Genomic DNA, 14,781 nt, shown 5'->3' on the forward strand with positions numbered 1-14,781 from the left:
GTAGACTGTAACTTATTTGGAGGTAAACCCAGACCTGGCAGGAACAGGTCTTCTTCAGCCTCCCATTGGGGTCTTGCTTTGGGTGTAGGTTGTATGAGTTCTGAGGGAACTGGTAGAGAAAGCACTGGAGAAGAGGCGTGGCTTGGTTTGGGGGCGGGCCAGGGATTGCATTTATTAGGTATTCAACATGATGACAAGACAGGACTGTTAGCCTTGCTCTGAAACAGTATTGTGCTCCCTTCACACACACCATGCTGGATTCAAACAACCAAAGGCATGTGCCATGTGTCAGGGAGAGGCCTTCCTGAACTGAGAATTTCCATTTGGGTGCTGTTGAGTGAAGATGTGACTAAGCAGACCCCTGTAAGGTCCCCCTCTCACTGCAGACACAGAACCTGTTTTTAACTGCTTGCCTAACGACTGCCCTGTGCGGTGAGGCATTTGGTAGCCCAGTGTCAACCCATTTGCTAGTTCTTCTGCAGAGCCACGGTAGCTGGAGTAGCGAGCCCCAGCAGCTGGAGAGCCAGGCTGAGAGCCAGGCGGTGTTGTCTTGCTTCCCGTGGGGTCTACCTGCGGAGTACCTTGTACCCAGCTGCAGTAGGCCAAGCAAAGCAAAAGGAAACCTTCCGGGAAGTGATGCAGAAGGCTGAGGCAGTTTGGCCCTCTTGGAGGGAAAGCCTGGGCACCGGAGACAGGAGAAGGGCGTGGCTTGTTTTTTCCCCTCTGCTTTTCCAGTCTCAGACCCACCAGAAACACAAAACCCGCTGACTGGAGGAAGCTGCAGCCAGAAAGTAGCTGCCCGACTCCCGGCACTCATTTCTCTGTGTGTGTGTGTGGGGCGGGGGGGACCACATGGTGGGGGGGGGGAAGGAAAGACGGATGCCAGGCAGCCTTCCCAATTACTGTGCTCTCCACTGGCTCCCCTCAGTGACAGTGTTGAGGGACCTGGAAGATCATGTGGAGAGATTCCTTACCCACCACCCTCCCAGGGTGTGTGGCCAGGTGGCTCCTTTCCTGTCACAGTGACGCTCGCCCTGGCACCGGCGTCTGGAAGGCAGAAGGTCAGACTCAGTACAGACAAACATTCTCTTTATTGAGCTACACATGAATTTCCATTAGAGAAGTAGGCTGGCAGTGTGTCAGTTGTCACAGAAACCCCACCGATTGGGAATAGAAAGGCTTACAAAGACCCGCGGGCTTTTGATTCATTATTATTATTATTATGTTTTTTTTTTTTACTTTTTTCCTTTTTTCAAGTTTTTTTTTCTGTATTTTTAATTTTTTTGTTTTGTCTTTTCGCCTCCATTATTGAAATGGCTGTGACTGGTCTTCAGCAAATCTTGTCTTAAAAGTGAAACTGTGAACAGGTCTGGGATTAGATACTAGTCAAGTAGAAATGACAGGACTGATCATGAAACTGTGGCTTTAATGTAAACACTACATTCCATCTTAAATTTTTTTTGTTTTTCTTCCATCTTGTGGTATTTAAAAACTTTATTTTTTTTGTTCTTTTTTATCTGCAGCACAAACATCCCAACATGAGAGAGCGAACACAGATCACTGGAACAGAGGAGAGATCAGGAGAGGGACACGTGAGGGAGGACTCCTGCCCGAGGCTGGAGGCTGTGGTGTGACAGGAGAAACCCCAGCCACACAACCCCATTCCCCAGATAGCAGTAGAGCTGGCCAGGTGTGTGATGGCAAGTACTCATTAGGACAAAAGGAAACCCGAAAAGTAACAACACGCAGGGACTCAGGAGGGGGCGGGGTTCCTCGCTTCTATGGGGCTGGGTTTTTATAGATGGGCGTGGTCTGTGGCAGCTACCCGCCAGAGCTGTGCTTTTTCTATGCCAACCTGGAGTGACGGTGTGTGGAGTTGCGTGGGTGGGCAGGGCAGAGCTGCCACTGCCTGGTGGCATATGAGGTTTCCGGACAGCCAGCAGGCATGGGGGGTTGCAACAGGCTGCAGAGAAGCCCCGGGAGGCGCCAGGCCCAGCACGGCTGCTGGGTGCCGGGCTGCTGGGTGCCGGCCCCAATGGGAGCTGGGGCCAGGAGGGGGAGGGGACTGATGTGCATGGTTTTTTATTTCAAAATAAAAGGAAATATGGATGAAATGATGAGTTTTCCTTTTTTCTTTTTTTTTTTTAAAGCTACAAAGCACATGAGAAATGTTCTTTTTTTAAAATTCTTTCAAGTTCTAAATGTAAAGACTCAACTAAAACCGGATTCTACAGCATTCTACAGAAATACACAGCCGTCAGTCACTCTGGGGTCGTGGGTTAGACAGGGCTTGGTACAGAAAGGCTGTGTGTCTTACAAAGGCCAAAGGTCATGCTACCAGGAGATGAACATCAACAGCAAAGTCCATGAAGCAGTCTGTAGAGAGAGAGATAGGGCCAGTCTGACCATGTTCTTGATTTTAAAAACCAACCACCCAACAAACCCTAGAACATTGCAACTAACGCAGGGGTAGGGCAAAGCGGGGTGCCCTTTTTAGAGAAGCCCATCTCTGCCTTGTACCCTGCTTCTGGCCCTGCCTGCCAGTCCAGCCCTCCCCAGACCACTCACCCCTTGTCCACATGCCCTCTTGGAGGGAATCTGGCTTCAGCTCTGTTAGGCGGGTTTGGGCAATGGCTCATGTGTTTCCTCCCCTCAGCTATTTGAAAAGGCAGACCAGGTTTCCCATCTCTCTCATTTTTCTCTGTTCCCATAAATAAAAAACTCAGGAGACAATGGATTGATTGGAGCAATGATTCTTCTAGATTCTTGAAATAAACAACCACCACCACCACCCAAAAGAGAGGGGTCCTTCGAGTTTTCTGTTGGGGCTGTAAGGTAGGGGGATGTTTAGAAGTTGGCGATTTCTTAAAGGGTTTTGGAATTTGAGCAGGGGCAGGGCAGAGCTGAGCGGGCAGCCTCGTGGTAGGATGCAGAGCAGGGCAGGCAGGATGGACAGACCCAGGTCTCCCTCTGCCTGCCCTGCTCAGAGAGTGGGGCTCGGAAAGTAAAACCCTGGGGCTGTCCAGAGGATTCCCAACCTAGGCTCCTACCATGCCCGGTGTGTGCGCACGCACGTGTGTGCACGCACATGTGTGCATGCTCATGTGCTGTCCCAGGAAAACTGACGAGCTAGGGATGGTGGTCAGTTCTGTCCGTAGCTCTTTCGAGTATTAACTAAAAACATTTTTCTAATATATACTTGTGTATAGATAAGGTTTTTGTTATGCCTCTTTAAAGTTTATTTACCAACTTGCACTGGTTAGTGGTGTGTGTGTGTGTGTGTGTGTGTGTGTGTATGTGTGTGTGTGTGTGTGTGTGTGTGTGTGTGTGTACACGCAAGCTGTTCTGTGAGTGCTGGAATCATTACCAAATAGGTTGCTATACAGGACAAGAGATCAGTACAAGCCGCAGCCCCGGAGATTGTTGGCAATGATGATGTCGGTGACAGCGTCGAATACCACCTGGATATTATTCGTGTCTGTGGCACAAGTCATGTGACAATAGATTTCTTTGTTGGGCGAGCGGTTTTTGCTTTCAAACTGTGTTTGGATGTAGGCAGCTGCATCTTCATAGGTGTTGGAGCCTGCAGGAAGATACAGAAGAATCGGCAAGAGGCCCTAGTGAGAGTTGGGGGTGGACAGGGGAGTGGTCAGGAGGCAAATCCGGGAGGGGGTGGGGGGCGAGAGGAAGGAACAGCAGGAGTGCCACGCCCTCCTCCAGGGTAAGGCAACACTGGAAGGTAAAAACCACGGAAGGCCTGGCGCTGCCTGCCTTCTGCCTCCTCAGCTCTTACTTACGTGTTCGTTTAGATGTGCATGATGGCTCGGGGACGAGCAAGCCACAGGAGATCTCATTTGTTTTAGATTAACAAATCTGGATGAAGCCCCTCTCCATGACCTACAGTTGAAATCTAAACCAACTCCATGACTTTTTTTTTTTTTACATTTAGTTTTCTGTGTATGGGTGTTTGCCTACATGTATGTCTGTGCAGCACATGTGTGCATATGTCTGCAGCAGCCAGAAGATGATGTTGGTCCCCTGGAACTGGAGTTACAGACAGTTGTTAGCTGCCATGTAGAAGCTGGAACCCAAGCCCAGATTCTCTGGAAGAGTAGCAGGCGCTCTGAACCATCTCCCCGGCCCATTGGAGACTTCTAAGATTTATTTGTATTTATGTGTATGTATATGCGCCTTTGTGAGGATATGTCCATATATGTGCTGTGCTGGAGTCTATGGAAGCCAGAAGAGGCTTCGGATCCCCCTGGAGATGGAATTGCAGGTAGTTTTGAGCCACCTGGTGTGTGCTAGAAACTCAACTTGGATCCTCTGGAAGAACAGGAAACACTCTTAATCCCCGAGCTATCTCCCTCTGCAACCCTGCAATTCTAACAAACCTGTAAATGAAGCCTAAGGAAGAACGGCACCAAAGGGTCTTGTGGTACTTCACATGTGGTGGGCACCAAGCCAGCCTGCGCTCTGCTGCAGGAGGTCTTTCTGAGAGGTCCCTGCCTGGGCTGGGCCACCACTAAACAGCGGTTCTTGGGTGAGTAGCCAGGTCATGGGAACAGTGAGAGGCTTAAGGGATATCATCGTGTGAGGCACCCACCAGGCTCTTTCAGTGCCCCTAACAATTCCTTGGGTGTCCCCTTGGCTCTGGCAGGCCGGGTGGGGTTAATGGGCAGATCTGTGGGTAAGACAGGGATGTTTTCCAACCAGCTAGTCTAAGAGCTTGCGGATCTGCCCCATAGGAACCTTTTACTGAATACCATGTGATAATGGACCAGGACAAAAGTATGGAAAACCCCAGAACAAGGAAGATGCCCCGTCTCCTTCCGTCTGTCAGGATGTGGCCTAGTACAGAAACAGCAATGGTATTCTGGGAGCGTGTGAGCACAGGCTGGTTGGCCAGGGGTGTGGGCCCACTTTCCCTCTGAAACAAAAGATAGTTCCAGGCTGGAGTTCCAGGCTAGTGGTGGGGCACCCCTCAGGTGGGGTCGGGGCTAGCCTCCTCCACCCATCATCGCTGAGAGCAGAAGCACATTCAGTGCTGAGCCACAGCAACGCCTCCAGAGTAGAGAGAGGGTGGCCGGGGCTGCCTGTCAGGGAGCTTCTCCGCTGGAAAGCTCCCAGAAGAGCAGGAGGACTTCCAGATGCAGGCGCTCCCACACTGCCACATCTGTGAACCCAGTGTTTTTACACAGTCCCACTGCGACCCTGACCATGTTGGCCCACGTAGTCTCTCAGCCACCGCCTAACGCCCCTCCTACTTGTTCTGTGTCCGCGTAACTCGTGGTGGCATGTCATTTGTGACTTTATTATCCCTCATGCTGTTTGAACTCCATCTGTATCCTCTGCAGGCCCCGGAGAACCGGGGACACCCAGCAACTGCTCCACATCAGTGAGACCTGACCACTCAGGCCACATTCCTAATGAGCCTTAAGACAGCACCTGAGGCCGTTAGGCCTCCTACACAGCCACACTTTTATACAAAGCCTTAGGAGTTGGGGGGTTCTTGCTGCAGCTGAAGAATTCAGCAGTGGCTGCCAAGAGCTGTGCCTACAGGTATGACCTCCTTGGCCTTTTGGGGTGTTTTTGCACCTGCTTTGCCCGCAGAGGGCACCTCCTTGGTCCCCTCAGACTTCACCCTCTCAGAACTGTGACAGCAATGACCAGCAGTTATGTAAGCCAGGTACTACACACCGGTCTCTCTCACCACCCTTCTAGCCACCCTGAGGTACCATCATGGTCTGCTATGGTACCCAGATAAAAATGGGGTGCCGCGGATTAAGTAACTGGCTCCCTCTGTACCTGGCAATTCGCAAGCACCACAGTGCATCCCAGCACGGGCTGGCGGGTCCTCTCCTCACAGATATTTTTGGTAGTGAAGAAACGGGGAGGGGCTGTCATCCACCTGTGCTACAGTTTAGGACCCTTTTGGCTGGTTTTGGGGACCTGCGTGGCCCCAGGACCTGAGTCCAGTACTACAGACCAACTCCAGGGCCATGTCAGTGAGTTCCATGTTCATGCAACATGTGCTCATACCTGGAGGATGGGGTACATCCTCTGCCTTTGCAGGGTGTTGGTCCTGTCCTCAATTCTGCCCCAAGGGAACCCTAAAACTGTCCAGTCTCTAGAAGGCTGGCCTCTGGCACTGAATCAACCCTGCCTTTCGCCTTTCCCTCTTGTACTCGTTTGGAAAGAGTTTTGTGGGGTATGGGCAGGGGGCTGTCTGTGATCCATTCCCCTAAGAACCGAACGAAGTGTGTGTCTGGGGGGGGGCGGGGGGGGGACGTCCAACAAAGGCAGAGGAAAAGCAGGCAGGTGCGGAGGAAGCTTGCAATACATGGAGTGGTTTCATCTGGGTGAGGGAAGGTGGGGAGAGCTGGGAGGGGGAGGTGGGGAGAGCTGGGAGGGGGAAGGTGGGGAGAGCTGGGAGGAGGGGGAGGTGGGGAGAGCTGGAAGGAGGGGGAAGGTGGGGAGAGCTGGGAGGAGGGGGAGGTGGGGAGAGCTGGGAGGAGGGGGAGGTGGGGAGAGCTGGGAGGAGGGGGAAGTGGGGAGAGCTGGAAGGAGGGGGAGGTGGGGAGAGCTGGGAGGAGGGGGAAGTGGGGAGAGCTGGAAGGAGGGGGAGGTGGTGAGAGCTGGGAGGAGGGGGAAGTGGGGAGAGCTGGAAGGAGGGGGAGGTGGGGAGAGCTGGGAGGAGGGGGAAGTGGGGAGAGCTGGAAGGAGGGGGAAGTGGGGAGAGCTGGGAGGAGGGGGAAGTGGGGAGAGCTGGAAGGAGGGGGAGGTGGGGAGAGCTGGGAGGAGGGGGAGGTGGGGAGAGCTGGGAGGAGGGGGAGGTGGGGAGAGCTGGGAGGGGGAAGGTGGGGAGAGCTGGGAGGAGGGGGAGGTGGGGAGAGCTGGAAGGAGGGGGAAGTGGGAAGAGCTGGAAGGAGGGGGAAGTGGGAAGAGCTGGAAGGAGGGGGAAGTGGGAAGAGCTGGAAGGAGGGGGAAGGTGGAGAGAGCTGGGAGGAGGGGGAAGGTGGGGAGAGCTGGGAGGAGGGGGAAGTGGGGAGAGCTGGAAGGAGGGGAGAGGTGGGGAGAGCTGGGAGGAGGGGGAAGTGGGGTGTGTGCAGAGCAAATTGGTGGCAGAGCACAGGTTCCCGAGCCACCCTCACAGGCCACCAGGCCACCTTTTCCTTTCACAAGGAGGTGGCTGGGCTGGGCCAGGGTGAGAGAGGCACCTCATGAGAATTTAGGAGGCTTTCCCACTAAGTCCTGGGACGTCAGGAATGACCAGAAAGAAAGCAAAGGGACACCAGTGGGCTTGTCCCGCCTTCATCCCTGAACCATTCACTATGACACCCGTGGCTCTGGAAAGGCCACTGCCTACTCAGGGACATGTCCACAGCTGGTCATGTCTCAGTGCCTCTCCAACATGCCGACAGACTCCTGCACTGGCCCCTTGCCTTCTAGCTGCCCTGCAGAGCAGCCTGTCCCTGGAGTCCACAGGCTGTGGGATTCCAGTTGGTGTCTTGTGGGTGTGCGTGTGTGAGGGGATCCAGGTCCACAACCAGGCCTGGGGCTTTCTCGTGTACAGGGCCGTAACACCCACCTGGGTATTCAGGAAAGCAGATGGTCAAGGGCGACTTCTTAATCTTCTCGCCAAAGAGGTCTTTCTTGTTGAGGAAGAGAATGATGGAGGTATCGATGAAAAACTTGTTGTTACAGATGGAGTCGAAGAGCATGAGAGACTCGTGCATGCGGTTCTGCAGCCCCGGGGAGGGGGAGGGGAGAGAGCAAGACAGAGAGACACAGAGACAGGGAAGAGAAGAAGAGAATTAGGTGTCAAGAGAGACTGGGCTGTCCAGCACCCAGGAGGCCCTGGGCTCCAGGCTCCTCCATGAGGTCAGTGTATAAAGCCTGGAGTTGGAAATGCATCACGGTGCATCTGATGCTGGCATGCCAAGCACCCACCGTTCCTGGCCAATGGGAGACTGGCCTGGGAGCCAGCTGTGGCTCCCTGGGTGAGGCTGAGGTTAGGAGTCCCAGGATCAGAATGGCAGAGCCACCATCCCTGTGATAATCTCCCTAGGATGTGTGAGCACAGTGCTGGACCGGAGTCAGGGAGCCGGATTTCTCTGTCTGGACCCTTCTTCTTCGGCCCAATCAGGCTTCTCTCATGGGATGACAGGGGGGAGGGTACATGCCAGGAAGAGGATGGGGTGACTGCTACTAGCATCCTTGAGAGTGGCCACTCAAGGAGTGTGCGGAGCCATTTTCAGGGATGGAGACAGGGGATGCCTCCTCCTGCTGGGCCTAAACCAGCTACAGCCAGACCTACAAGGTCTTAAGCATGGCAGATATAAATTCCTATCTTGTATACAGAAATTTGTTTAGTAAATGTCTGAATGTGATGAGCACCCAGAATAAAGCCCGAGTTTCAGGAGAATGGCCTTTTGCCCTGGGTAAAGGTCAATTGTTTTACTTTAGAAGCCAAGCACATTCACCTGCTTCTTGCTATAGGCCAGCCTGTCACCCTGTCAGTGCCCCCTGTCTGCAGAGAGGTGTGGAAAGAGACAGCCTCTCTTAGTGTCCCAGATAGTCTGCCCTCGCTCTGGGAGGCTCATCACCTGAGTCTGAACTCAAGTGCTCGGCAGTCCACACTAGATCTCTGGCAAGTGACAGAAGGACAGACGAGTGTGGATGCCCATGGACCTGAGATGAAGAGCAGGAGCTGGGTTCACTGCAGGCCTAGGGTCCATTCTGCCTTCCTGTCCGAGCAGGAGGTGAAGGAAGACGATAGTGATGACTGCTGGTCCCTGAGACCCACCCTGTGCCAGCACCCTTCCCAGCACTCTACCTGTCTAATGTCATTTAGCCTCATCAACCGGTAGGGGACAAGAAGGTGATACAGGTATGACCCTCAAGAGCAAAGAGTAGTCCTGGGAGGTGTGGCTCAGTTGGTAGAGTGCTTGCCTAGCATGCCTGAGGCTCTGGGTTCTATCCCCTGCTCTGCAAGAAAACAAAAATGAACCAAAGCGGACATGCCCTGGCCCTGAGCTCCGCCCAGAACTTCTTGGGGGTGTTTTCCAGTTAGTGTGGCAATCTGGGCCTTTCAAAAAGGAATCAGGGTCACAGCTGACTCCATGCCCTGCCTACCACTGTCTCTCCCAGCCTGTGAGCCCTGTTCTTAGGGCTGACAGTAATGTGGGGTGCACAGCCCAAGTTCTCAGCTGCTTCCCACATCCCCGGACAACAGAAAAGCCACAGTGCCTTCTTGTATCTGTAGTGAACTACTGCCCTTTGAGTCTGCTAAGCAAATCCAGTGGCCTTCATTCTTACTCTCCAATAAAGCCTCCCTGTCCTTTGCACAGGACTCACTTGCCCACGGAATCTTGGTGGAGGTCGGGCCATGTCGGCCTATGTTCAGGGCCTAGCACCGTGACACTGGCCATCACTGTGAGCCTAGTAGGGAAGCTCCGAGACCCCAAGTATTCAACAGGAAAAGGCATTGCATCCTCTAGGGCACCATGTCCTATAGCTGTCAATGCAGAGCCTCAGCCAGAAGCAAGTTCTCATGCTCAGCTCCACTGCACATTGCCCCAAGAGCTGCTGAGTCGACAGATGCTGGCGGACACAGGGCAGACATCTGGAACTCTAAGGACCAGAGGGAAACCACAGAGGGGTCACCAGAGCTGCCCAAGCTAAGGTTGGGGACCACTTGCTATGGACAGGGCTGAAGGACTCCTCAAGGGTTGATATGCTGAGGCTTGGGGGACTCAAGAGCAGTTCGCCAAGGCTCCTGGATCCCTGCCTGCTGCGTCTCGGCCCACCAGTCCCTACCCCCACACTGTAGACCACTCACAGGCCCGTGGTACAGTGACCACGTGCACTGACAAGGTCTGAGGGCCTGGGGGCAGCATGGATTAGCAGAGATTCTGGGGTCGGAGGATGTACACAGACCTGCTCTGCATGGGTGGGGCGGGCAGCAGGCCTGGACAGAACTCTGGGAGGGCAGTGAGAAGGGGAGCTGCTGGTGGGGGAGCGCCGGAACCGAGACCCCTCCACACTCAGTCTGACAGCCACCCCTCAGGAACCCATTACCAACATGCCCAGAGCACAGCCTGTACTCACAGGAGGAAAGAGATGCCAGGTCCCTCATATCGGACATTACCATCTGAGAGAAGCCAGGGATCACAGATGGCCAACAACCACCTGCCTGCCATTACCTTCGCACGGAGCCACTGCAGCCTTCCTGAGGCTCAAGTCCTCCCAGCCCTCTACCTGCCCAGGTGGAAGCAGAGCTGAGAACAGCAGGAAGCCATGCCACAGTGACCGGCACCAGCACCAGATCATGCACCATGGTCCTAGGTATCTTCAGACACCAGGTGCTAGGGTGCTAGGACCCTGGGCCTGGGAAGCAGCTCAGCACAGGACAGATCCGTCTTCTGCCTCGAAGTGAGCGGAGTGCCAGGGGCCCGAACCCGGCTCCCAGCAGTGCTATGCCTACTACTCTGCTAGGCTGCCCACAGTCCCGAGACTGGGGAGAACAGAGGACTCTGTCACGTGGGTTTCTCTGGCAGAAGCTCCTCGGCACTGACACAATACATCACACTCGTGCTAGAAAGAGCTGGCATTTTTATTAATGGAGGGTGACTAATAAATACATTATGGCAGCCAATAAATTATTACAATAACTAGGTATTTATTAAACCAGCAAGTCACTCTTCTTACAAAATTACAGTTAATGAGGGTAGGTGATGGCAATGGGTGGGGGGGGGCACTGCACCTAAGAAAGGCTCCGCTAAGGGGAACATGGGGTACCCGGCCTCTGGCCTGGGACAGAAGGTGTGCATAGGCCACAGGGGTCGAGTCAGAAGCCAGGGAGAAGCCTGGGAAGTGGGGGGCTGCTGCCCATGCAGGGGAGGCAGCTGTGGCTGGTGCAAGAAGCTAAAGCGGGGTGGGGGAGGAGGCCGAGGGCTTCTGGGAAGGGCACTGTTTCTGCTGGTGGCCTTTTGTACTTGGGGAAGAGAAGAAAGCTGCCCCTCATAGGGTACCCCACTCCGACTACTGGGCCCAGGACTTTGGATGGAGACTGTTATTTCTGGTTTTCCTCCACCTGCTCCCTCCTTGACATGGCCATCATCTGGCATGGGAGAGTGTCTGTAAGCCCAACTCACTCTAAGCAGGTGTGTATAAGGCTTTTTCTTACTGAGGGGTGGGGTGTGGGGAGGCCTGCTTACAGTCCTGGCCATGTTCTTTGGGATGCTGGGGCTTTCTCTAGGATGTAGTCAGACAAGATCAACAGCCTGGAAGTGCTTGCCTCCAGTAGTCCAGACCGAATCTCTGGTGAGAGGTGCCGGAGTCTGAGGACTGGGTTCCTGAGAGCCCTGGGGGTGTACCTGGAGCTTACCAGGAGGCTCAGAGAAAAGCGATGGCAGCTAGAAGATGCTCTGTGCCCCGGAATCCTCAGAAGAGGGTGGCAGGCTACTACTGGGCGGGGAGGGAAGATCTGGAGGCTTCCTGAGTCTCTCCTGGGTGTGGGAGATCTCCTTGTCAGGAGGCTGGGCCGATGGAGAAGGGGAGGGGGTCAGAAGAGAGTGAAGTCTGCCCTCAGGGCACTGGCTGTTTGTTAGCAGGTAGTATGTGGGATCTGTGGGTGCATCTCTTGCAGCAGTACTTTCTGCAGAAGGCAAGGGCTGGGGTGAAGCAGTGTCAGCCTTCCCTGCGGGGGAGAGGGGGGGCTGTGGATAGCCAGGTTATGGGGTTGAGGGGGACACTCAGTGATATCCAGTGCAGTCCACACAGGTCAGGTGCCTTCAGCTCCTAACAGTAGGGTGTGGGCCTGGACTGGGAGGCTGAGACGATGGAGGTCTTTTGCCTGGTCCTAAAGGATCCAAAGGGACAGGGCTCTAGGATCTAGGGGCTGCACAGAGGGGATCATGGGAGGCTGAAGGCCAGCGCTACCACTGAGTGGCTCAGACTGGGAGGATTCTGTCTTCATCCCCAAAGCAGAGTTTAACAGCACCCTCCACAACTCAGACCAGACCCTTGGGGTCCTCTACCCGTGTTTAGAGGGAAGATTCTCGAAATGGTTGTTGGTACAGGCACAGGACTTGCCCACAGGCATCTAGCAACGAGCACGGTCCCACGAATGTGGTGAAGGCACTCTTCCTAGAAACTGGCTCCTGGCCTGCTGAGTTAGACCACTCAGAAACCGTAGGGTGGCCTGACATGGCCCCTACAGATAGGAGACGGTCCTCTGGTCTGGTCACTTACAACTCTCCCCAACACCCAAAGCCACGACGGAGCCAAGCCTCATCTATCACACACGTTTGCCCCCATGGTAGAGCTGCTGCTGGTGATGACAGAGACAGGGAGTCTTCCCTGCGGACCACGCTCTTGAGGGCTTAGAGGAGGCAGCCTAAGAGCTCCCCCTCTCGATGGCCAGAGTGCGAGAATTGAGAGCGGTACAAGACACTAGGCACAACACGGTGGGTCAAACAGGAGTGGAAGGCTGGGTCCAGGCCCTGGTCTGGCTGAGGGCTCTGGCCGCCATGCTGCGGTGATCTCAAGTGGCAGCCTGGGGAGCGGGAGCTGCATGTTGACAGGAATGGAGACTTCCACCTTCCTGGAAATGGTCCTAACAGATGGGGCATGGCCAGTATCCCTTGACTGCAGGTGCTTTTAAATTTGGGGTTACAGTCTGGGGACTCAGGTGTCCACACACAGTGGGTGATGCTGAGAAATAACTGCTGTATCTTCAATGTGGGGCCAATGAATTCATTGGCCTTAGCCACCACATCAGGTCACTGAGACTGTAGGCTCCGGGAGTCTGTTCTCTGCTCCCTCCCAGTACCTGGCACAAGGTCCTAAAATATTGGCCGTGTAGACAATGTGGGTTCAGGGGGAAGTGGCAGGGCAGCCAGACTGGGGTGAGCTTCCCAGAGGATCAACTCTGCAAGCATTTGGCACTGGGGAAGAAGGTCCCTGTGTTTCGCTGGACTGCCAGAGTTCTGTTCTTGTTGGAACCAACAAGCCCAGAGCTGTTGGCATGGCCGGGGAGGGCGGGGGAGAGACTGTGAAAGAGCCAGGGTCCTGCCTGGCCTGGGACTGAGCACTGTTCTGAGTGGAGGTCAGGAGAACACAGGGCTTGAGGAAGGCAGAGGCCCTGCTAGGTGCAGCCCTTTCCCCCACCCACCTCTGGACACATCTGCATCCCTAGGTCCAGCCTTTGCGTGAGCACACAAGCCTGCCTGAGCCACAGGCCGTGGTACGGCTGACTGCAGATGTCAAGGAACAACAGGGAAATGTTCCGACTGTTCCAAGTCAGCTGAGGCCAGGGGCGCCAAGACCATCCCAGCCCTTTTTGCCTAGGCACCTCTGCAGCCAAGTCCCTCCCTGGGCTCCTAAAGCTCTTCCCCCAGGGGGCTGGGTGTATGTCTGAGTTGGCTTATACGCCTCCCCAGCTCACACTTCGGGGTGCGGATGGCTCACTGCTTGCTCTCTGTATTCAGGAGACCAGGAATATACCAGGGCTTCCTGACTTCTTGACCAAGGTGGAGTGAAGTACGGCACTGGCTTCAGTAACTGGCTTAGTAAATTACTTAGTAAATTAAAGTCTCCTGTGCTTGACTCAAGAGGCTTCGGTCCCAAGGGCTCTGCCTACTCGGGCTGTGACTGGAGAAGCAGATCTATCCACTCACACTCAGGGCAGCCGAGCCTGTCTGAGCAGAACCAACAGATGGCTTTCAGGACTTACAATCAACCTATGCAGGAAGAGCTGCCCGCCCCTCAGCTTCCTTCCCACCCTAACGCATGTGGCACAGGACTGTTTGCCCATCCATGTACCACTGCAGTCAGCCAGCTTTAAGGAATATGCTCAGGTCCACAGGAGTCAGGGCTGAGTTTTCTGGGGAGTCCAAGCGCAAGGGAAGATGACCAGAGAAGGGCTAAGATCCAAGATGAAGGAGGAGGGAAGCCTTCCCCAAGGTCCGAATCTCTGCACCCCAAAAGTGCCTTGATTCCATGTTGGCATTTGGCGACGGAACTGCCCTCTACCAAACAGACGCTAAGGAAAGCTGAGAGATGGCATCTACTATCCCCTAATCAGCCAGCACCTGCCACAGGGCCATCACCAGCCACCCTATCACCCCAGCTGAGGAAGAGACATCAGGACTTTGAGTAGGAGCACAGGGCACAGGACACGCCCATTCCTAACCATATGGCAGCGTTGCCCACTCAGGCTCTGAGTAAAACACTTAAGAGACACAGGTGGCCAGCGAACAGCTCTCAGGTGGCATGCAGCTGTCTCTGGCCTCGTGGTGTGTGGCGCTCCACACCTTTGCCCAACCCTGTTCCCAAGTGTCATGCAGCTGGAGTGGGGTAGTGTGGGGATGCTCGAAGGATGCCTCGTCCTCCCCCAGGGCCAGCCTCTGGGTTTTTCTGCAGTGCACAGAGCATCTGAGCGGTGGCAGAGCTCTGGGTCCAGGGGAGAAGTGAGCAGCAGGCTGGCAGGAGGTCAGGGCTCAGTAGAGTCCACAGCCCCGCAGATTTTTGGCGATGATGACGTCCGTCACAGCATCAAAGACAAATTGGATGTTGTTGGTGTCCGTGGCGCAGGTGACATGGGTGTAGATTTCCTTGTGAGCTGATTTATTCTTACTCTCATACTGCCCCTGGATGTGAGCCACAGCTTCTGTGAAGGCACTGGGGCCTGCAAGACGAAACAGTCAGTGAGGGGAGTCAGTGAGGGCAGGAACCTGGAGCCATTCAGCATGGAATCCCTGGGCTGGCCATTGT

General features: G+C 54.7%; 1 protein-coding gene across 2 annotated transcripts in view; it reads right to left on the reverse strand.

The window, feature by feature from the left end:
• Window positions 1-1,297: 1,297 nt before the first annotated feature.
• The window catches only part of Gnao1 (G protein subunit alpha o1), a 160,942-nt gene continuing 147,458 nt past the window's right edge, over window positions 1,298-14,781 (reverse strand). The window contains exons 7-9 of one of the 2 annotated variants that reach the window (XM_006985202.4): window positions 7,592-7,745; window positions 3,368-3,583; window positions 1,298-2,376 (exon numbers count right to left, since the gene is read on the reverse strand). In XM_006985202.4, the coding sequence (XP_006985264.1) occupies window positions 3,396-3,583; window positions 7,592-7,745 (342 nt within the window). In that variant the 3' untranslated portion in view covers window positions 1,298-2,376; window positions 3,368-3,395. Of the gene's footprint in view, window positions 2,377-3,367; window positions 3,584-7,591; window positions 7,746-10,600; window positions 14,696-14,781 lie in introns of those variants that run through there. The other variant, XM_006985201.4, reaches the window with a different exon arrangement.

Source organism: Peromyscus maniculatus, chromosome 5 (assembly GCF_049852395.1).
Source record: "Peromyscus maniculatus bairdii isolate BWxNUB_F1_BW_parent chromosome 5, HU_Pman_BW_mat_3.1, whole genome shotgun sequence".
Classification (NCBI taxonomy): domain Eukaryota; kingdom Metazoa; phylum Chordata; class Mammalia; order Rodentia; family Cricetidae; genus Peromyscus; species Peromyscus maniculatus.